The following is a 24,040-nucleotide window of genomic DNA, read 5'->3' on the forward strand; positions in this document are numbered from 1 at the left end:
GAGTGGCGGGTGCCAAATAAGCTGTTTTTTTTTTCTCTCAAAAGAGTCATTTAACAAAGATGTGTCACCACTACTGTGGAGAGACTGTGTTAACAAATAAACCTGAAGTCAATCGTGGTCCGTTGCTGCGAGTCGACTTCGATTCACGTCCATCAATGAGTCCTTTTAAGAGAGTTTGGTAAACATTAGGACTGGGTGGCTTATTGATCCTGTTATCTCTGTTCCCACTCCTCTTTGATTTGTTAATCTTCTCCAGAGCAGAGTAAAGGGATATTTGTCACGATGCACTAAAGGAAGTAATCATTTGTGTTGGCTTTGTGTGCGACGGTGTGCGTTAAGTCTTGAAAATATCACAAACTTCTTAAGCAGTTACAGCAAAAACACAAAGGCATGCACAGAGAAAATCAACAGCTTTTTAAATGAGTGAAATGAATTTGCCAGGAAAAGAACAACAACCTTGGTTTGACATTAATTCATCACTCAATCTTTTGAAGGAATGAAGTTGGCATTCAAGAAAATAATTGCAGTTTTGGAGTAAAAACTGCAGAAAGCACGTCCCAAGCATTTATTCTGAGAAGCAGAAAGAGAGCACACCACAGCAGATCACTCCAAACACACACACCTCATTAGTATAGAATATTTCAAATTGAGTTATCCACACACACCAGTTATTTCTGGAGGTCTGTTTGGTAGTTAACTCAACATTTATGAATAAACTACATAGCAAAGAATGAAAACACACTAGATCTAGATCTCACAATATTTTCCTACAGAGTAAAGTTAAACAGTTGATAATTGTCCAACGAGGACATCTCCAGCAGTGATAAGTGTTTAGTTTGTTTTGAACTTTCACAAAGTGATGAATGAAATAGCAGTGGGGATGTCCCGAGCCACTTTGCAGGATAGGGCTCAAACTGTTAATGGCTTTTATGCTGAAAAAAAGCTCTAACTCTGGTCTTTTGTTTGTAGATACTTATTGAAAATGTCAATGCAACATTTTAGCAGAAAGAACTCCACCACATTTCTAATCCTTTGTATAGTGGACAAAAAAACAGGAGAAAAAATAAGCAGGTGAATTTTAAGTCCAAATTATGTGTATCTAATCTGAAACAGCAGAAATGGCTTAAAAAGGAAATAATCTTGTAGGCACTTAACTTTTGTCTCTTCACTCTTTTTTTAATGAAACCAACATCCCTACTCAGCTGCCACAAAGTAAGTACTCTTTTAGTACACCAAATATCAAATAAATGTGCTTAACCTTCAAATTTTCTGAATCAACAGCTCCACACTCACTTTCCTCTACTGCAAAGTTTCCACAACACTGCTGTATTAAATTTTGTAAGAAACCAATTACAGCTGTGTTGCGAAGCTTTAAAGCAGTCAAATCCCTTAATTGAATTTGCTTCACTGATTTCGAGGTAGGCCTAATTGACGCTATTAACCATGCTGCTCTGTAGTGGTACAACGGATCATTGTTGAGCCGTGATCTGCATGGATCAATCCCCAGGGTTTGGCATGCACGTAAACCCTGGACTGGAAGTTAAAGACAATAAGGGGGTGCAACAGATTTACTATCAATACATCCTAATGTGAGTGCAGAATTGCAATGCATTTGTTGCCACAATACAGACAGGAAGCTGTATGCAAGCATGTTAGACATCCATTCTATAATTGTAAAAATCATCCAGTCCACTGTACATACTGTAGCACTGCCCTTTACACAGATATATATACCAGGCTACTGCGGGTCAATAGGACCTTCGCTTATAGCTGGCTGACAGGTGCTTACAATAAAATTCAGTTTCATAATGGTTGTAACATTTTCTAGCGACCAGTCCCATATTACACAAACCCCCCTTTAAAACACAATGCTGGGTTAAAAAAACTGAGGACATAATCCCAAAATACAGTTAAATGCTTTTGTTTTGCTTGTGACTTACACAACATGTGTGCTACGGATGCATCTACAGCTGAAATAAACACCCATCTTTTATCCTACTGGGTGCATATGTGGATGCTCTTCAGATTTATCTGGCTGTTCTTATTTTAGATAAAATACAGCAATTATGGTAAAACGGCAAATTGAGGATGTGACACATTAAGACTCATGGGGAATTAACTACACTTTGTCTCCTTCTTTCCCTTTCTTTGATCCAATCTGTGACCAAACACCATGATACTGTTAATATGAAGATTTTGTGAGACATAGCACCATGAGCTCTCTGTACAGCTCTATTATGCAAGAAAACCTTAAAATACTTAATATTGGATTATCTTAGAATCACAAGATATTCAATAATAAGAGGATTATCGACAGAGATTAGGAGCGTTGGGACATCCCTACTTCACAGAGTGCGTGTGGTCGTGAGTTTGTAAGTGTATGTCTGTGTGTGTGTGTCACGGCACCCAAAGCAACCCTTTTACCTACAGGTGTTTCACCAGGATCCAGCTACCAGAAGGGAAAGAATAAAGCAGGAAAAATGATGCATGAAGTTTCAATGAGCATACAACATTGATGTGCACCTTTAATTGATATTTACTCAATGCACTCAGGCGCTTTGTTTCTGTGTGCAGACATGCATGGGTGGAAGTGTGTAATGTGGAAGCAGCAGTGAGCATAAGCTGATGAAGATGCTGTCTTTCTGTCTACCTCCTCGATGTCATTATCCAGAGCAATGATTCCCAGGGGAGCTGTGAGGTTTGCACTGGCTGAGATAGTCGTGCCGACAGGAGAGGACTCGCTCACGTAGCCTTGATAGGTGGCATACTGGAAATATGGCGCCTGGTTATTCTCATCCAAGATTTCGATAATGAGGTCAGTATAGGCGGGGAGGGGATGGCCATTGTCCTGTTCAGCCTGGACAAAGAAGAACAACAAAAGAAAGTAAAAGTCATATTCAACGTTAGATTAGTCTGTTGCAGATGTATTAAGAAGCACTAATGAATGGTAAGATAATGAGAGTAACACACTATGTTGTCCTAACTCTGCCAGGCAAAGGGACAGAAAGGCTTAATTTCTCAGAGCGTCATTTCAATTACAAAAAGCTACATTGGCTAAATTTAATCAGGGGTCCACTTAGGATTAGACCTCAGTAATTACCAGAGCACTTAATGCAAATACTATAATTTGTATGGGAGAGACAGTAATTAGTGGCTCCTGCTACTTTGTTAAATGAGTGACCAACGATAGATGGAGGTTTGATGGAAACATTACTATCTAACTGAGTCAGGGCTCGAATTAACCAATTAACTAGCAAGCAAGCACTGGTCTTTAGAGCTTAATGTGCACACTAATTAATCTGTACTCTACATGGGTCTATATACTGTCTATGTTTGCCTCAAAGCTGGAATTAAAAAAAAAATATGCCCGAAATTGTCAAAACATGTGAGATGTATGTTCAAATGGGTAGTTTGCATTGTATTTTTAATATAACAATTCTACTATTTTTTACCAGTTAAAGAATCAGTCCCCTCAAAATGTCAAATGGTGTCACCACAAAAGCATGACAAGTATTGAACCACATTCACCTTCCTAGAAGTTCTGCAAGTTTACTGATGAAATAAGTAATTTGTTATAAAATAACATCTCAGAGATCAATAAAACAGGAAAACATATAATTTCTAAACTTGAAACATGAGTTTTGTTGTACTGAGCAAATCAGTATGCCACAGACATCAATGTTTTCTCTCCATTGTTGGATCTGTTGGTTTAAAATTATTTCAAATTTCATTGCTACAGTGCAGTAGACTGCTAAAATCATATTTATTCGAACTTTTTTTGAGCAAAATCATTTTTTTAAGAGAAACATTGGTTACCCCAATAGACTGTATAAAATATAAACATTGTGTCCACGTCACCAAATTCAAGACAAACAGAAAGTTCCTCACAGGAGCTTGAATAAAATCCAAGATGCAAATTCTTCATTAAACCTGTAGTTCAATGACTTTTCATATCTTTTAACATTAAATCTCATAACTGAGAATATAAGAATATAATATGGAAATTAGCAAGGGTTTGGTTGCTAAATTAGATAATCTTAAATTTTGAAAAAGAAACAAAACAAAAACAAATGAAAGGACAAACCAAAAAGGTTCTGGATCCTGCAGAAATGATGCATGATGGCTGTTGGAAAGCTGAGTAAGGGCTTGCTTTTTATTTTGGCTTCAACAGATTGGACAAAAATAGTCAAAGTAGTAAATAGTTGTTCAAAGCCTTATAAGCCCGTTCAAATCTTTACCTTTACACAAGTTGCATCCCACAGCAACCCCATGACACCAAATCAAACCAATTTGTTCTGGTTAGGTTGTCACTGTACTCTTTCCTTTACTGAATATATGTGTCAACACTGGGCCCCACAGTAGGAAGCTTCAGAAACATCATGCTTTAAAAACACAGATGGAGAAAAGGAGTGGGATGTCATGGGTTTGAGCTATGACCTGGAAATAATAATGCAAACAACCTTGATTTCACCTCACTTGTGCTGGAGAGTTCTGTGTATGACAAAGAAATACATTACTGCTAAATGCTAACTTGAAAAGGGCTACAAAAATCTTAAATTTCTTTTCATGGTCTTAGTGTAAACTATAGATACAGGCACATCTAGCACGTCTGAAGACTTAGAACACCAAGCTGAAAGGTTTACACCTACTTTTATTGTTATCCATACTATGTTATACCAGCCTATCATTCAGAAACATCTTCTATCTTTTTACCCTATCGAGGCGATAATAAAGAACACCCGCACTGTGCTGGCCCAATGATCCAATCTCCTCACATTCACACCCCAGGGACTGGTGCTGTCATTGACAGACAGAGTGTGTGTGTTTTCCCCTTTTCTCGACATTCACACACTCATTTTTTTGTGCGAGGGAGAAAAGACGGGGTGTGGGATTACAGTGTTCCCTGGTGATTTAGCTCTTTAGCGGTGTCCCTATTTCTGGGAGGCAGTGCTAAATGACCCGCGCTCCGCTGCTACAGCACACATAGCCTGCAGGAGATTCACTTCTACTAAAAAGTCACTGTTTATCAGTCAGTCTTCATTCTCTTTTCCTGACTCCATCATCCTTAACGTGTTATTCTCCATCTCCTTGCTTCATTTTTCCCCTTTTAATCAGACTTTTTTTCCTCTCCATCCACCTTTGTCACTTGTCTTCATTTCATCCTTGTTTTCTTCTTTGGTATGGCTCCATTAGGCTAAATCATGACTTGTAAACAACAACAGATGTGTTTTCTAAAATATGCTCATGCTGGACCATTATCATTACCATTATTTCCCAATCCTGGGACCCTTGGCTATCATCTGACTACCATAAATGTATCAGATAACAAATGCCAGATTTTCAGCCATTCCTGTGGGGCCAGTAGGGTTGCAATAAATTACATCCAGCCAGGACCTTCCCCCTCTGCGCACTACATAGTTTTATAATTAACAATGCGATAAGCAACCCTATGTTCAGATTGAGCATGAAGCATAATGCCCCTCCTCCAGATTTGGGTTCAAAATAAACAGTGTTCTTCTATTCGTTAATAATATCTTCCGAAGTAGCACCTGTTAATCTGCTTCTGCTGAGTTTTAGTTTCACTGTCAGCAGAACATCAGGCTTCACTTGGGTTTATTTTGACAGAGTGAAGTAACAACAGGAATAGTGCCTGTAGCTGACGGGTCTTAAGTCAGCTGAAATAACAACGAAACAGTGCACATTTATAAACAATATAACTGCAAGCTTTGCCAGGTCTTCAGGTAACACATTAGTCTTAGTTTCACTGTAAGTAGAATGATAGGCTTTGCGCTTTTTTTTTAAGTCAAAAGAGGAATGGGTTTTTTTTGTAATAGTTTATGCTTTTTTAAACTTTTATTGATTCATTCATTTATTCATTCATTTGTTCATTTATTCATTCATTCATTCATTCATTCATTCAATCATTTTCTAAACCGCCTATACCGGCTGTCATTGGGCGAGAGGCAGGGTACACCCTGGACTGGTTGCCAGTCAATCACAGGGCTACTTTTTTTTTTCTTTTAACTTTCATTTACTGCTGATTTACTGGCCTTCATTTTACCAAAATAACAAAATGATAACGCATATTTCTAAACACTAAAACTCCAAGCTCTGTCTGGTCTTGAAGGGGGGAAGAAAACAGCTTTTATAATGTCAGTTTGTTGAAAGCAGCTGGTTTATAATTTCTGATGTATCCCAGGAATGGATTTTGGAACAAAAATATTGACCAGATTTGTTGCTCAAGATAAAACTTATAATCTGGAACCAATTGTGTTCTGCACCACAGATTACAGAAAACTGCATCTGCCTGCTTTTGCTCTCCATAAGATTACCTTTTCTGCATATGCCAAAGCCTGCTGATATGGCACTTCAAAATTACTACATATGTAAGAAGGTGCTTGTGATACCAACATCCAGACCTATGTTTACATAGTCAGATATTTATGCGGAGTCTTTAAATAGTCATTAATTATCTCCTGAAGTCAACTTATACTCTTCTGAATCAGAGAACTCTCAAGATACCAGAGTCTAATTTTCACTTTACTCCCCCTCTGAGTCCTTGAGCAATGGTTCCTCCTCCTCCATGAATCAGGTAGATAAGACCTCTGCCAGACTCCACACATATTTCTCTATCTAACTCAGTATTTTCTTGCTCTTTCTTTGAACTGTCTCCCTTCCTCAAGCAATACATGATCCTCCCGCAGAAATGCAAAACGCCTCTCATCTGATCAATCTCTCCTCGCCTCTTTCCTCTGGTGGAAATCAGCTCTTCCTATCATCTCCCTGCTCCACAGCCATCCCGGTAAACAGCACGTTACACAACACTCAAAGGTATCTGGAGGTTAGTGATGGGTGGATGGAGAGTTCATCTGCTCTGCCGCTCTGCACCAGCAGCACGAAGGTAATCCCTGACTCCGCTTTAAATTAGGATTCACAAGAGCGCAGCAGCCGATTCCTCCTGCTAAGTCCATAAATCATAACATCTTTTTCAGCCCCAACTCCAAAAGCAGCAGAAGATAAGGTTAATGGCCTCCAGGACTAAGGTTATCTTTGAGGAGAGGGTACGGGTGTATGCTTAAGTCGGATATGACTTCAACTTTGTGTGGTGCATAAACATTGAAAAAAGAAAAGCAGAATTGAGATGTTTAATTAAAGCAAAGTGCTGAAGTGACAGGAAATCAATATTTTACTGTGAGCTTATTCTTGATAAAGACAATCATGCTCTATCATGCTAAATTAAAGCAGGTTTGACATCAGTGTTGGGTAATCCATATTCATGACCATAAACTAGAGTGAAAGTTGATGAGTTTTTTTCATTGCAGTATATGATTAAAATACACAACAGAAAAATAACAACCCACTTGGTTTGTACAGGGTAGGATTTGATAGTTATCCAATGTTATCTTACAAATTGTCAGGCTGTTATAACATGACTGTAAAATGAATGAATGAATGAAAAAAACACACAAAAAAAACAAATACAGGCTTCAGAACTGAGATAAGTAAATAAGTAGAAATCTTTGCACAAAATCACCTGCTTTTCTGTTTTGTTTTGTTTTTTTGTTGTTTATTTTTGTTTTTGTTTTGTTTTTTAACTGGGTTCCAGCATTTAAATGCTGTTACTGGTCATTTTCAAAATTAAAGGCACTTTCAAACAATGCAGACAGGAAAGCACAAAATAAAGCAGCTGGTTTATAATTTTTTATAATTTGGAAAGAAACTTTAAAATACCAGTAATCTAAGTTTCCACATAAAGGAGGAAAGGGGGCAGATCACAGTTCTAAAAGTAAGGCACATTTCAAAGCTCATGAGGAGAGCCAGAGTTCAGCCTTCACTTTTTGTGTGCTTATTTTATGGTGTACATTGTCCATCTGTTTGGAATGACCTATGACAGACTTTACTCTAAGCAAGCTCCAGTAGTTGTATTTTGAGTCCAAAGGCCAAAGGCCGAAAAAGTGGATTGCTCGCTTGCGCCAACATTCAATAAAATAAAAATACATAGGCCATGTTTAAAACCATCTCTAAGCAGCCAAATTTAAATATATATGAAACGTTTTCACCACTACTTTTCCAAAGCTCCATGAGTGAAATCTGCAACAACTGTACAAAAAAAAGAAAAAAAAAAGTAAACACTATATTTTGTGATAGAATTTGGGCCAAGATAAGCAGCAGCACAGATCACAAAATCCCTGACAGACATAATACTGAGAGTCTGTAAAACATTTAAATCTACAAGAAAACAGAAAAAACCCTTAAATGTTTGTTTAAATCAAGCAGAATCACAAAAACACCAAGCAGTATTCCTACAGCCTGAAGTCTTTGCCTCTATATTTTTCAACATCACCTTTAGTTCACCCAGTGAGACCAGCTCATTTAGCGTCAGCTCTTTCGTTCCGAGGAAAGGGTGCTGTAAATTGAACATCTTTTTACACAACCCATTCCTGACCTTTGGCACAGTGCAAAAAGATCAACAGTATAATTTCCTGTACTTTTCTGACTAGATGAAATCATAAAGAAATAAAAGAAGAAGGCCTAACTAATGATTCGCCAGTGTTAAATGTATACCTATCCATACACTGACAAGGAGGACAAACCAACACATTTATACAGAAAACACAAATAAGTGAGGGCTTCAAAATTAGAGATGAACCTCAGTGATAATAGACAGTATCCAGAGCATGCAAGCACAAAAAAAGACATGCATGGAGAACACATCAATAATCTAGCACAGACATAAACGTGGCAGCAACCAGTTCCTTTTTGGACTATAAGGTGAAACAAGGTTCAATTCTAAAACAAAAACCCAACTTCCATTTTAGTCCTCTAAATAGGAAGTGTAAAAGAGGCAGATTCATAGCATCAAACACTAAGCTACTTATACTGACGCACAAACTCAATCCATGTATCCTGAGAGGTACAGACCAAGGGCAACTTTGTTTGTTTTGTATGCGAAAATGTTGATCAGTGTATTAAGCAAGCTGTAAGTTATAGAGAGCTGGGGTGGGAGTGGATGCCAAGTAGTACATCACAGTGTCATCGGCATTGAAGTAAAAATTTGCACTAGAGATCTTTTGATTGATGTCAGTGTTACTAAAAAATGATGAGTGGTGGGTCCGACACTGACCCCTGAGGCATTCCTTTCATTACCTCTAGATCGCCAAAGGTGCAACCTTCTGCCTGCACACACTGTCCTGTAAAAACTGGAGACAAGTGTAATGGAATAAATCAGATTAAATTTGATTGTTTACCTTGATGATGAGTGTGAACCTTTGATACAAGTCCCTGCTGATGGGCTGCAGAACACGCAGCTCTGCAGTGGTTCTGTTCAGAGAGAAATACTCAGGATATGCTGCTGGATGACCTGCCAGGAAAAAAAACATTCAGAGATTTGGATTCAGCACTTTCAGCTTTTTATAATACCATGGAGAAAACAAGAGCTTACACTCAATAATCAAGTCATGGCATGCTGACTGAAACAGTGAACATAAAAATATATAAAATCAATAAAGATACGTGAAGAACCTACCAACCAGGATGTAGTAAAGGATACCGGGTCTGTCTGAGGGGGGCTGTATGTTTCTGTCCATGTCCACAGCACGGATTGGAGGGGTCACATTCAGGGGGTTCAGTTTGCTCTGCAACAAAGGGGTGGAGGGGTCAATAAACAACTCAGCAAGACAAACAGAGGCTGATTCTTTTGTTTGTGTTAGTTGTGATCGTGCTTTAGAGCATTATTATGCAGAGATGTGAGTTTCAAAGTCCTATGAGTGTAATATAATCAGACATGGTTATATATTAATTAGTACAGGGGTTCTTAAACTTACTTTCAGTATTGGAACTTAAACTATAAGTCTTAATAGCCTGTCTTTTGTGGGTTTGATTGTCGTTTGGTTTTATCCTCTGCAAGGCACATTAGCTTTACATTTGAATGAAATAAGCTTTCAAATAAGAATTACAAAATTTGATTATAAGAGAGGAAAGGAGGAGGATATTTACAGCCAAAGGGAAACAGATTTTATCTCATTAAAGCTTTGACTGCTATGAGTTTTACGACACTTCATCGTCTCCTCCTCCAGATGAGAGCATTATTCTCTAGAAACTCCACCCAAGACTCTCTTTTCCTGTTAAACTCTTTTCTGCCTTTAAAGGGGATGAGAAGAGCTGCTGTGATTGACCGTTGTGGAAGCTTGCCTAGGCACCACCTGCTGATACTGTATTCTTCTTAATAATGTTGCTGCCGCTGTCTTTTCTACACGCTGTGATGTGTGCTGGGCTAAGATTGCAATTGCGCCTCTGGTTGTTAAAGCTGGAAAAAAAGAAACCTTCAACCTCCGCACTGAATGTTGGACTTATAAAATAGATCAGAACTAGGTCTGAAACATCCCTTTCAGGAACTGCACGCCTAATGTAGGCCAGTAATCAAACACACACTGACTAGTTAATAGGGTACTTAATTAATAAGCCAGTTTTATTAGACCCTTTTCTCACCAGCGTGCTGCTAAATGTGCCAGACAGAGTTTCACATCAAGGGTAATCTGTTTGTGTTGCTGTGGGCTGCTTTTCCTGCTCATGCATACACAGACACCATCAGCTCTAATTACCCAGCTCCGCTTCTACACTCTTTCACAACATATGGCTAAGAGGGAATATGTTTAGCACATCACATTTATGAACACCTCTCCTCATGCAAAATGCCTCCATATGGCTCATACAGTACATATGCGAATATGCTAAGGGGCCTGTGCTAAACTTCCTTAGCGCAGACAGGCACATGGCTAACGGCTCACTGGCAGGAAGAATCCTTCCCTGAGGGGGTATATTTATATCCCTGAGCTCTAGAGTAATCCTTACACCCCTCCCTAACCAGCCCTCTCGCTTTTACAGTGTCTGGAGGTGCGCTAAATCAAATCCCCCTAGCTCTGCACAATGATGATTAGCTATAATACCCTCCTCCAGCAGTCATTATCCGGGGGACTCCAGAGCCCATGTTATATCCCCCCCAGGGCAAAAAATAAATACAGATCAACTTAATAATGCCTGTCTAGCCATTGTGGCTAATTACAATGCACTCATCAATTATGAGAAGACAAATCTCCCAGTGGAAAGATATGTTAATATAACGGTTACACTGCAGAAATGAGGGACCAGCAAAAAACTGACAAAAAACTGGCAAAGCTAATGTGGACCATTCCTAAAGAAATGTTATGAGATTAAATGCAGACTGTTGGAGGAAAGCACAGAAGGAGAACAAACAGTCTTTCTGGCAGTTTTCTTGATAATGTCTGTGAAAAAGTGAGCTCAAAATCACTGCAACAACTCACTGGCTTCTACCTTTTAGAGGGCAAATCCATGCAGTGTTCAGGAGGGACAGGGTAAGGGGCTAATTTTTCTCTCACTCAGGCACTACCTCCGGTTTGTGCAGCTGGTGCTCCCAGGTCCTGCATACTTAGCAGTCTGCAAACCTTTTATCATAAATTATACATGTCATGCAAAAGCTCTTAATGGAAATTTCGGGCAAACAATTGTGTGTGAATTTTTCTGCTTCCCCCTGACCATAAGTCCAGATTGACATCCACAGTACAAACATACACAAACAGACTGTAAACATATTTGAAGCTCATTGCTATCTATTTCTTTCTTGCTGACATCAGTCAATAGCTTTGAATTTTGTCCCATACTCTATAGTGTTCATTATGTTTTCATCACAATGATCTCTGTTATTACATTTCGGATCCCAGATCAGTTTAATTTGATTCAGAGATGCTCACACTGACCCAAGCACATCTGACCCTTAACAGATGCAGTCTTCTTCATACTGTGTCAGAGCTGCAATTTTCAAGTTTATAATTACACCATGCATGACTTGGCTTTGCTAATGAAACTCTGAGCTAATGTACTTATTAGAAAAACAGACACGCTGACATAACAGTAACCCTTTCCAGTTAACCACATCGACAGCATCATAGTAATGAGTGTGAGTGTGAAAATATCTAAATCTGGAGGCCCTGAACTTAAGAATTAAATCACAGACAAGGCTGTCTTCTTGGGCTGTGGTACTTTGCTAACTCTGTGAAAGAAACCAGGTGAAGGTTTAAACCTTCTTGGAGGATGCCTTGATGCTAATCAGGATCCAGACTAGTCTTGTAAAACCAATAAAACCCAAGCCAGACAACTCAAATCCAGTCAAACCTAAACCAAATAAAATCCTTTCAGTCTGGTCTAGTCTAGACTGCAGATTAAGACTGTGTTAGGAGTTCAAGGCTTTTTAAATTAGAGAGAGAGCATCCTGTGGTGGGTGAAAGTGTTTTGTCAATCATGCTCTAGAGCGAGAAGCTCTACAGGTGCTCTGAAACATTCACACATTTAGAGTTCAGATGTAACTATGACATGTGTACCCAGAGGTGAGGTTGTTATCAAAACAGGTCCAGTCTACTCGAGCCACATCGTATAATTTGCTGTTCTTACTTCACTAACTTCACCCAGAGAAGTACACAGTAGAAACCAATTTCCCATGACCCAGATTAACTTTATGTAGAAATTTAAATAATTTCCATTAACACACCTCTTGTTCTCTCAGCCCCAGCCTCTCTAACTTAGCTGTGTCACCAGCTCCCTACTTCTATTTTTCCTAGCCTTCTATGAGCTCCTGTGGTGTTTAGCTGTCATCTCAGGTCAACTCAGCCTTCAGCTCTAATTGCTGGTCCAACAGACCAGAAAAAGCCCCTGGAAATACCACGCTGGGAAAAAACAGCACAGCTTAGAGTGCCTGCAGGTGTGCAGGCTATAAAAGGTGTAAAGGAAAATTGAGGCTTATTAACAGGTGGAATTTAGTGTTTATGTTTAAGAGGAGCATGCATATGCAGTAAAAATTATGGCACAGGTGTGACTGACATGGCACAGTAAACATACAGGTTATAGAAACCAACTCAGCCAGTGAGCAGGAGAATAAATTTATGCACATATTATTAACAGGATGACTTGTGTTAGAGTGACCTTGTGGAACTGCAGTGTGTTCACACCTGTCTGTCCAGCTTGTTCTTACCGGCTCAGTGAATTCAGGGATGGCGACTCGATAGGTGATGGGGTTGCAGTCCCGGGTGTTGTTCACAAGAACACAAGGAAGGAACATGGGTCCCAGGTCGTCTCCGTCAAGAACGTCCAGGGTCAGAGTGGTGGTAGCTGTGCGTCTGTTGGGGGGGTATGGAGCACGGTCCTAAAGGATGAAGAGAAGAAATTCTATTTCAGTCTTGAACTCCCATAGAGGATTTGTTGCTTTGTGTAGTGAGGCTGAAATGAATTCAACATGTTTCAGCCATATTAGATTTGTGCAGCCTGCAACCATATATATATAAAATCTTTAGCTGTTATAGAAACCCACAGCTATGTTTATTAGTGTTTGAATACAGGAAGTAGAGCCGCAAGGGTGTGCCGAGGATTTTTGAATAACATTTGTTATTAGTTTTTCATATAACATTGCTGTGTGTACTTATATTTATTTCAAAGTATCACACCACAGCAAAGCTGCAATACCTATTCATTGTTCATGATCAACTATTTTATAACTGAAAAAGGTTTTTTTTTCTTCAAAAGTCACAGTAAAAAAAACTAGCAAAAGAAAATGTGCAACACTGAAAGGTCACAACATCCACTAGCATGGGATTGAAACTTAACTCAATAAGTGGCTTTATATAGTAGCACCCAAGTAAAGACTCGCCAGCTTAGTTAATATTGAGAATAGACAACAGGCTGTATTCACTAATGTACAAGATGTTAATAGTGTAATGCATTTAGTCAAAACCTGTTTACCTGATGGAAATGGAAAATGCACCATATAACTTGTTTGTTTATTTCAATATGAATTCATTTTCTGAAAGGCTTTTTGTCATTTCAAGGGAGCTGCCTGGTCTGCTTTTTGTTATGCTGTATAATTAAGTCCTATCCTTGGAACAGAACTTGTCATCTAAAGCACAGGTAAAGGAGCGTGCTTTGGATGAAAGAGAAACGGCAGATCCAGCCTCCCCATCAGACCACTTCAAACCAGACCGGAACAGCTCTACTTCTCAGAGATCTACTGAGCATTTTCTTCTTAACAAAATTATTCTTGGCAGCAAAACATATCTTTACAGCAGTTATCCTTAAAGATCCCCCCCTCATGGTACCTCTGCTTCTCAGAGAGTTAGGCAGGGAAGTGAGTAGCGCAGCACTTCAAAGATTTGCGTTGTCAGTGTAATTGAACTCTTGACTCAAGCGGTGAAGAGTTCTAGTAAATACCACGTCTTCTTTCTTTCTCCACTCTGACATTCCTCTTGCAAGAGAAAATGAAATCTCCCTTGAGGACCTCTTGCCTGGCTAAAATCTTGAGTCTTTTCTCCCTCATGCAGGAAATGGGGGAAATAAGAGGTGGGTTGACTGCAAAATAATTATCCATGCTGCAGTACTTTACATCCGTTATTTTCGAGTAATATATAGTATTTACTGCTGCCTGAATGAGTAATTGATTACGTAATCATTGATTGAGGAGAGAACAAAAATGAAAGGAATCAGAATAATTGCTGCTGTTTTTTCTTTGTTAAGGTGGTCTTTATATGAGGAATCATGTTATTTGACCAGGTTGTAGCAGCAGCACTGGACTCAGTAGAAATAATGCATGCCACACAAGGGTCCTTTTGTGCTACGGCAACTGCTAACAGTATGCAACTCATCACACAGCTGCATACACAATAAATCTATGAATATAAATAAGGGTTTGACAAGGAAATTATTTAAAAGGATTTTCTGTAATTCCAGTGCTCAAAACTCTAGGGTATCCTCAAATTAAGCACACATAGGAGATCAATTAAACACATCTATATGGATCTTAATCAATCTTTAATTGGAGAATACTGTTTCAGTTCAGAAAGACTGCAAAGGACAAACATTAAAAAGACAATACGCAGGATAAAGCCAAAACAGCTGCTTAGATAACAAATGAGCTGCATTTACATACATGATGTCAAAGAGGCTTGGAGCAGTCCCAATGCCATGCCTTGTTTGCAGCTGTGTGTCTATTGCATACGGTGTCTGTTTGTGCAGCTCTGGATTTGCATTATAAGTACAATTGCAGCAGGTTTGCTGTAAGTTTAAAATTTTTATTTATTTATTTATTTATTTATTTATTTATTTATTTATTTATTTATTTATTTATTTTTCAGCTGCAGTGCAGAAAAGTTGTTATAATTTGCACCAGGTTTCACCAAATAAAGACTGCCAGAGTGTTGCAAATTGGTTAACATTGTTGACCAACATAAAAACGTGCATTGAACAGACTATTTTTGTGAACAATGTTGTGAAAAAAGGTGGAAAAGTGTTCAGACTTTCTTTTTGCACAGATTTGGGAGCTATCTCAAGCAAGCGTTTGCACAATGATATCTGCAAATGTAACAAAAAACCTGTGCACAAAAACAACAAAACATTTCTAAACTTATCCTTTAGGGAATAATAAGAAGTTTTATCTCCAGAATGAAGCAACTGTTAAAGAAAATATTAAAACATAAAATATCACAGAAGCTACATGGTGTACAAGGTAAAAGGTTTCAAAAAGTACATTTGACCAGGCAAACTGGAAGAACTTGGGCACTGAAGGATTTTGGACAAAATGTTAAGGCAGCAAAACCTGACATGGGTTTTTCTGGTCCTGTTGTGATTCACCAAAATGAAAGCATTAAAGAGGTGGGACAATGGAGCATGTTTTTTACAATTGGAAACAAACTCTTTTCTTGTAGCTTCTGTGGCCCTTTTGGTGACAGGTATTTGCTCTATTATGGCTAAGGACCAGAAAAAGTAAACAAAAATGACTTCATTTTAATTCAAATTTGGATCATAAAGATTACTTGTTTTACAATATTTTCTTAGTCATCTTGCCCAGAGAATGTAAATAAAATGCTCTCCCTGAAGTAAAATCCATAATTAAAATCACTCTGAAAGGCATAGCTGCTGTGGTAAGTACAGACAACTAACTGATATCAGAAAGGTTTGAAGACAGCCTCAGTTGTTTAAATTCTCAGTACACACACAGCAGCAACAACCCTAAAGGATTCTATCCAGCATAAAACTGTTTAACATATGCAATCTCTGAAAAAAAAGAAAAGAAAAGTGAAATGAGAGTTAAAAGATTTGTTTGTCTGATTTCCTTACCCTGACTGGCAACTGAGGAAAGTGTAATAACTTTTTAAACATCCCCTCTCTGATCTGGGAAACTAAAAAATAAAAAGGATGGACTCCCAGATGACAACAGCATTAAGAAAAATATAAACCTTTAAAATTTCACAGGATGCAGTGTTATGGCTTGAACACACAAGGGAGCCAGCTGTTGGACTTGGCATTCTAAACATGGAAAGCATCAGAAAGATCAAAAAATGATGGAAATGCAGGTCCTCCGGTTCTCACATTCTGCACTCCAAGTGAAACATTGTGAATGCACCTGCTGCTCCGAAACACAAAGCAGATCTTGAGATATGTTTGGTGGCATTAAGAGTTCACTCCCTTCAAGGTGAGCACTGAGGTAAAAAACTTCAAATAACATCCACAAAAAGGCCTGTTTAGACTCTGTTGGTATTTGAACATTTTCACACTCCAGCCAGTGTGCTTGTGCAGATCAGCTTACTTACATTGGCTTGGACCAAAACCAGGTAGCGGGTTCTCTCCTCATAGTTTAGCCTCTCTGCCAGAATAATGTGTCCTGACAGGGTGTTTGCAACGCTCACTGTACGGTTAGAATCCTGGAAAAGAGAGGGAGTTTATGCTATAAGACAGAAAGAAAAGGTGTGCTTGAGCGATAAGTCATGATTGTTGGAGAAATTTACAATGGTGTAGAGGGTGTTTATCATGGCGTGACTTGTCCATATACCGGATCATTGGGGTTGTAAAGGATGCTGTATTCGATATGTCCATTGGGCCCGTCATCTATGTCCGTGGCGCCGTTATTTCCTGAGAAGCCGGTGAAAATAGTCGTTCCAACTGGAGTGAGCTGAAGGAAAATGTGAGCATGGGGAAAAAGAAAAGTCAACAGCTCAAGCAGCCCCCTGTGAGTAAAACATCTACTTACATCAGAGCCCATGCATATAAATATTACTGCAGCCACTTCAACCTATTAGTATACAAAGGGAGAAAAAGAAATCAAAAAGCGGAAATGTTGCAGTCAGCAGCAGTCTGAAGTCCAGCACAATGCTGACAGAATAACAAAAAGTAAGTATGAGAACCGCTCCTGTTCCCTAGAGCGCCTAGCTAGGTCCACAGGAGCAGACGATGGGCAGGGGAGCTTGTTCAGGAGAGAGGTTGACGGTAATGTAGACTGACTCACTATACTGTTGGGGCAGCTGCATACAGTATGCCTATGATAACACTATGTGACAGGAATTTTGAACACGCAATGTAACAAAACCAGAGCAGTGAAATATTACCTAATCTCAGAACACAAGACTGCAACGTCAGAAGACTTGAATTATTGCAGGTGATGCAGGTTTGTTTGTGGAGAAAAGGGTTGTCCTTTCTTATGCTCTCTGGGTGTATGTGAAGTAGAGCAGGCTGCAACAAAAAATCGACAATGTTCTCCTGACATGACAGTTTGCATGAAAACATGCTTTTAAAAAAGGGCAACAAACTTGATTGGGAAGAAGAAATACCTTGTATATGTTGTGTTCTGGTGTTTTTAAGTCAGTTCAAAAAATGGATCTCAAAGCCAGTCCAACAGTTGAAGTGAAAAACAGAAACTAAGTGTTGGTAGATGGAATCATATGGCTACCAAATAAAAGCTGCAGATAGTGAAGAGTCAGTCTCAGATAACACCCCAAATTCACTTTTTTGACTGTCCAAGAACAGTCATTTGCACCAGTGGCGGAAAAAGCAAAGCTCTGTGCAGGATTTAAAAATTCCAGACTCTGGCGACTGCCCAAGTACAATCCAAGAACAATACAGGAAAGCATCCTCCTGTAGATCCAACCCAAGCACAACAAAAAGACTGCACTGAAGCCAATGCCAAGGCTGTGCTTATTTTCCAATCACTAAAAATTCATTTCACATCTAGAAGAATCTGGTAAATAGCTTTCTAACATTTCATAGTATGTCCGTCTCACCTCGTTCACTGCGACGTAGTATCGTGGCTGTTGAAAGCGAGGAGTGTTATCGTTCCTGTCCCTCACAACAATCCGTACTTCGTGGAAAATGACCGTGCCAACCAGCTCGTTGGTGCATTGAACCTGAACCACAATGGTGGTGATATAGTGCGGGGGCTGAAAGGGAGGAAAGAAAGACATACCATTGAAGTATCACACTGGATATTAAACCAAATTTTCACTTCACTAGGATCCAGGCTTTTATAATAAAAACACTATCTTGAGATTGTCTTTTGATCTGTATATCAGATATAAGTTACCATGAGATTTCTGACCTTTATTTCTTTCTAATACTTCAAACACACAAACTACTTAGCAAAAGTGATGCTCAAAGTTAAAGGAAATGTATAGCTTTTGTCCTTTTAGCTGCATACTTCGTCTTTTTGTTACCTGTATCTTGAGTTTAGTGTTTAATCTACCTCAGAGGCAGCTGGAGTTACTACACAACCCTCTTGTCAGTTAAGTGACCTGCAGAGTGCTGCAGTAAACAAACTGTGGCTTTCATTTAGTTCTTAGCCAAGCTGTGCGGCCTGATTTCACTTTCTGAATATTACATAAAATAAATAATTGAGATGTTTGATCAAACGAAGAGCTTGGAGGCTTGTGCCGTGTTGTGTTCAAACTCATATCGGCCAACAGCAGCTTGTGTCATCGCTAGAGATCTTGTCAGATGATATCACAACAAACAAACACGGATAGTAGCATAATGTACTCCAGCTAGCTTCTTACTCCCTGTCTCTGCTGCCATCCAGCACCTGAGTGACTCCTCTAGTGTCATTTCTCAGGTCAATTTGTCACAATTGTGATGTTTGACCATTGGTAGTATCACATCCCCTTCTCCCCATTTGTCCATCTCACCACATGCTTAAAAACAGCTTTTTTTCCCACAGCAGTCACAACTCAGAACATCAAATGCTAGCCTCTCAACACCTTATATCATTTGTACCATACATAAACACACATATTTTCAGACTATAGACAGAGAATGACTTCTAGCTGTTGAACATTAGAAATGATCATGAAAAAAAAAGTCATTCAAATAAAGAAGCAGAATGATAATAATGAAAACATTAAGAGTAACAAGATATTAAATGACCAAAAAGTTCATTTTACTTCTGCTGATTTTGACATGATTGCTATTATCAGTCAAATTTGCTAAATGCTAATTTAGCCTATCTTAGCTGACAGGTTTGATTTATTGCCTCCTATTTGGTGAGAAAAAGAGGTTACAAACAGCTGTGCAGTGAAGTGACACTGTCAAACAAAATGACTGAGAGACAGAGTGCTTTGGCATGCACAGAGGCATCCTTGTTGTGATCAGATTGTAAGAGTTCCCAGACTATGTGTTGTGCATGTAAACACCACATTCTGTATTCAGAAACATGCATAACCCCTCATCACGAGTCCCAGGCACTTGGATATAATATCCGGAGTACTCTTAAGAGAAAACGGACATGTGTGCCATGCAAACAACATTCTCAGATTGCTCCTTCTCTGCCAAGTGTGCGTGGCATGAAGTCTGGCAATGTGGGTGATAAGAGGAAAAATAACATGGGATGGAAAAGCTAAGGAAGAGAATCTCACGCTCAAGAATTAAGATTCAAAAAATACATGGCTCCTGTGGTATCTTTGGATAATTTAGAAATCATTTATGGATACCACGAAAGCTAAGCTTTATCCCCATCTGCCTGAGTGTAATTGAATGGATAAGTCAAATTTATCATCTTGTATCTCTTACCGTCTTTGCATGAATCAAGCCCTGGGCCATATTTTGAGAATTTTTGTCATCATCTGTGCATATTTATTTGTTGATGAGTTTCTTTCTCTCTTTTTTTTTTTTTTTTTTTTGCAAGACTGCTCTTTGTCATCAAAACACGCACAAACACACACACACACACACACACACACACACACACACACACACACACACACACACACACACACACACACACACACACACACACACACACACACACACACACACACACACACACACCAATGTTAAAAATACAATGTTAGGATAACCTGTTTGGCTTGGCAGTTGAAGTGCACCCCATAAACTGATTTGACAGGTTACATAACATAACAGGTGGTTGAAGGAGCTAATTCTGTCCATTAAACTTGGAATGCTTAGATTGTCACTCAATGGCTCCTTATACTCACTTGAGAAGACTTCGAGACCTCTCCTAAGTCATATAGAATCTTTGTCCTTTTATCGGATTGTGATAAATGAGTTCCCCTCTTTTTTGTTTTTCTATTTTTGTATTTTTGTGTAAATGTCTGTATATTTTTACATTTAAGTTTTTTTATTTTTTTATTTTTTTGGTTGCTTTTTTATATGTATATGTGTGTGTTCTGTTTTGAACAGGAAGTTACTAAAGGAGGGGTTAAAATATGGGAAAAAAATGTTAGCTAGATGTTCAGTTTTATTTCACTTTTGTTCTGTTACTGGTGAATATACATCCCATTAAGAAAGTTTTAAAAAGAATAGTCCCCCTGGTTCCCATTCAGTAATCATTATGCAGTAGCAATCATACTTTCAATGTTCTGACAAAATGACGTCGACAAAATATTAATATTCACTCAAATTGAAAACAAAAAACCTTCAAGTAGTGCTATTTTATATTTATTGTAAAGGTAATGGGCATGGTACAATTATGATGGTGTGCTACTTTGTACCATAAAACTGCTTTCCTTCTTTATGGCACATTTGTTTTTCAGTTGCTCTGTTAAAGAACCACAATCACTTAAATGGCTAATTAAAACATTTGAATACACTTTATTCCTTCTCCGTGATTTGAGTGGCCTCCAATTGGTCCCAGCTTTTATAAATATGATGAGCAGTAAGTAAATTAAAAGGGCTGTGATAAAAAATGAGTGTAATGACTGAGTCAGCTATATTTAATGTATAAAAGGAAACTGTGTGTGTGAATGGGGCAATTGATCATTGCCATGAAAGCAGAAAACAAGGGAACTGAATTAACTTGTGATAAATTTGTTCATGGACTCCTCTCCTATATTTCATTGCTTGAATGCTGTTCAGTAATATTGGATGTGTTCATAACTGAAAGATTATGTACCAAGTTTAAAACTGCCTGATTCTCACTCCATGCTCTTTGGACTCACGTCTCTGTCCAGAACTCGTCCGGTGCTGTTGAGGTAGAGCCTCTGTCGTGCTGGTTCCAGTATCACCCAGTAGTCATAGTTGTCCAGTAACGTCAGAGAGATGGTTCTTCCGGGGTCTTGGGCTCGTCCATTTATCTGCATGTTTTCCACCAAAACTGTACCTGTGAAGACAAAAGAGTCGTAATTTAATTCATATCCCTCATAAAGAAGGACATTTCCTCTCACCTTGTTATTCTTCCTGTTAGGTTCATAAATCAGAATGTAGGTGGGATGGAAATGAAACCTCCAGTGTGTTATCTTTTGATACAATACAGCTTAATTGTCTGCAAACAATATGGAAAGCAAGGGCATCTAATGTTCTGAGTCAAACAATTAAAAAAAGAGAAGCTGATATACAAATATAAATTGAAAAAGGGGCTTATCACTGTAAATTAATGTACCTGTTATCGCGAATGCCCTACTGGTTACATTTTAGTAATGAAAAAGTGCTATAATTCTCAATTTAACTCTTTTGCCAGCTTCACAAAAGCCTGAAAGACTTTGTAATTACTGCCTCAGACACCTGAAGACTTATTCCCATCATGTGTAAGAAAATCTCCTGAATTAATAATTAACAGGTCATTAACACCTCTTGGTTTATTTCCCACATTGCTTTTAAATCAGTAACTGATTAAACTTCACAGCTGCCCTCTGGATTGCCTACAAAGCCTAAGTGGCTAAACAGTGAAATTATGGAACAATTGGTCTAACCGGAGGAACGGAGGGGGAGATGTTTTCACTGAAATGGCTCCAAAAAGGAATAAAAGGGGTCATTAATATAAGCTTGACTTGCCAGAAAAAGTGGCAAGGAAGTCCCTCAAGAGTAACCCACTGCTTTGTATTTTGGATAATACCAGTGAAAAATTAGTGTGCAGTTAGATATGAATATTAACATAGCTGCCAGTGCTTGTTATTTATCATAGCTGATATTTCAATTAAATGATACTGAGTCTGGAAATAATTGGTCATTTTATCTAGTCTATTTAGTTTTTGTGGTTGCAATGCAATTTCTGTCTTTTACAAGCTTCTTTAGTGACTGATGATTGGAGATTACAGTTATTGCTAGTTTCCAACTTCTGCCTCGACAAGACAAAAAAGTATCACAATTGGACCATGGATTTTAAAGTTGTAAATCGTGAAAATTCAAGTAAGCTAATGAAATTTATTATTTAATTTTTATTTATTTTGAAGCAACTGAATTGAAATAAAATGAAAATTTAATAAGTGAGAAAGAAAATGTCAAACTATTGTTGTGATTAAAATCAGCTTTGAAACAACCCGTAAATATTACAATCTTTTATGTACCAGTTTGTTCAAAACAGGGTATTTATCTGTATGTCTGGAGCATTTGAGAGGTAAAACGACAGCTTTATACAGGCTTCTAAATATTAATGCACTCCTTTGTTTTCTCTCCTTTCTACCCATAGCTAAAAGATCTAAAGCATTATTCAATTCATGACAAAAAGCTTGTTTCTCTCAGATTTGGTGCACAGATTTATGTAAATCTGTGTTAGTGTGCATGATTAACTGCCTGATCTTAACTGTGGTGGCCTTGGTTTAGTCACGCTAAAATGCCACTCGGAAATATCGGCAGTTCTGTAGCCTGTTTGATGTTTCTCAGAAAGGACATAAGAAATGGCTTATCGCAGTTAAATAAACATTCACTTCACAGGCACCGGCTCTGGTGGACATTCCTGCAGTCAGCATGCCAATAGCATGCTCCCTGAAAACCTGCAGCATCTGTGGCTTTGTGCTGTGTGATAAACTGCATATCTAAGAGTGGCCTTTCTCTGTGGCCAGCATGAGGCGCACATGTGTAGAAAGCCCCCTCTTTAATCAGCATTTTGTCAGGTGGATGAATTATAAGTGTGAGGAAGAAGTGCAGACTGCATGTCTACTTTGCATCTTCGCAATCTTTCAAGGAAGCAACTGTTGGTGGTATAGACATACAGTATTTAGGGGTGGAGCAAAATATCTGTCATCAAATTAGCCAAGGAATGCCACATCTACTTTAAAAACATGACTTCATTAGGGAAGAACATAACACAAAGATTATTGAAGACATGCAGGTTTACAGCAGGTCCACTTCTTCTATTCAAAATAGTGAGTAAATTCAGAAAAGGAAAACTAAGTTCACAGCAAACTTAGTTTTCTTAACACACAAGAATTTGGTTTTCAGTAGGAAAATTTGACTGTGTAAAAAGCTCAAAAGATTTACCAAAGAGCACTTCACATTCCTCTGAAATGTTCCAGCTAGACCAAAGAAGACCAAAGAAGACCGCAGCATTTCAATAGGTTTTTAATTATAACCCATAACATCTTGTGTTTTAAAGCAGGTTTATTCATTTTCAAGGCCACTTAGACCCTCAGATAATCAAGAAAGAACACAGATGGAGGTGTGACGGAGGCTTTTGCCTTGTAATTATAATTCTCCACTCCTGCATTTTTACGCTACTATTAATGACTGTTCCCTGTTTGCAGCAGTCAGGCTTTGATGCATTTGTGTGTTGTAATCACAAGGACCCATAATTATCTGTCTCACACAGGCCAGGCTCCATCTGAAAAATGGATCTTCTAAGAATTTAATTTAAAAGTCAAAAGACCCCCTGCTGCTGCATCATTAATCTAAACCACAGTGTTTATAAATATATATCTGCCTCTGTGGCTTGAGTGGTAAGCAACATCTTTTTAAAACTCCAGGGTTGTAAATTAAACCGTTAGAAACA

At 38.5% G+C, this 24,040-nt stretch overlaps 1 protein-coding gene across 1 annotated transcript in view; it reads right to left on the bottom strand.

Moving 5' to 3' along the window:
- The window catches only part of LOC141794757 (protocadherin-15-like), a 262,295-nt gene that overhangs the window by 118,186 nt on the left and 120,069 nt on the right, over positions 1-24,040 (bottom strand). Inside the window, exons 6-13 of the mRNA XM_074675236.1 lie at positions 21,276-21,436; positions 18,111-18,266; positions 16,886-17,005; positions 16,647-16,757; positions 13,043-13,213; positions 9,527-9,635; positions 9,249-9,361; positions 2,651-2,857 (exon numbers count right to left, since the gene is read on the bottom strand). Of these exons, the coding sequence (XP_074531337.1) occupies positions 2,651-2,857; positions 9,249-9,361; positions 9,527-9,635; positions 13,043-13,213; positions 16,647-16,757; positions 16,886-17,005; positions 18,111-18,266; positions 21,276-21,436 (1,148 nt within the window). The remainder of the gene's footprint in view (positions 1-2,650; positions 2,858-9,248; positions 9,362-9,526; positions 9,636-13,042; positions 13,214-16,646; positions 16,758-16,885; positions 17,006-18,110; positions 18,267-21,275; positions 21,437-24,040) is intronic.

Source organism: Halichoeres trimaculatus, unplaced genomic scaffold (assembly GCF_033239565.1).
Source record: "Halichoeres trimaculatus isolate MK-OKI-2021-1 unplaced genomic scaffold, fHalTri1.1 fHalTri1_scaffold_8, whole genome shotgun sequence".
In the NCBI taxonomy this organism is placed as follows: domain Eukaryota; kingdom Metazoa; phylum Chordata; class Actinopteri; order Labriformes; family Labridae; genus Halichoeres; species Halichoeres trimaculatus.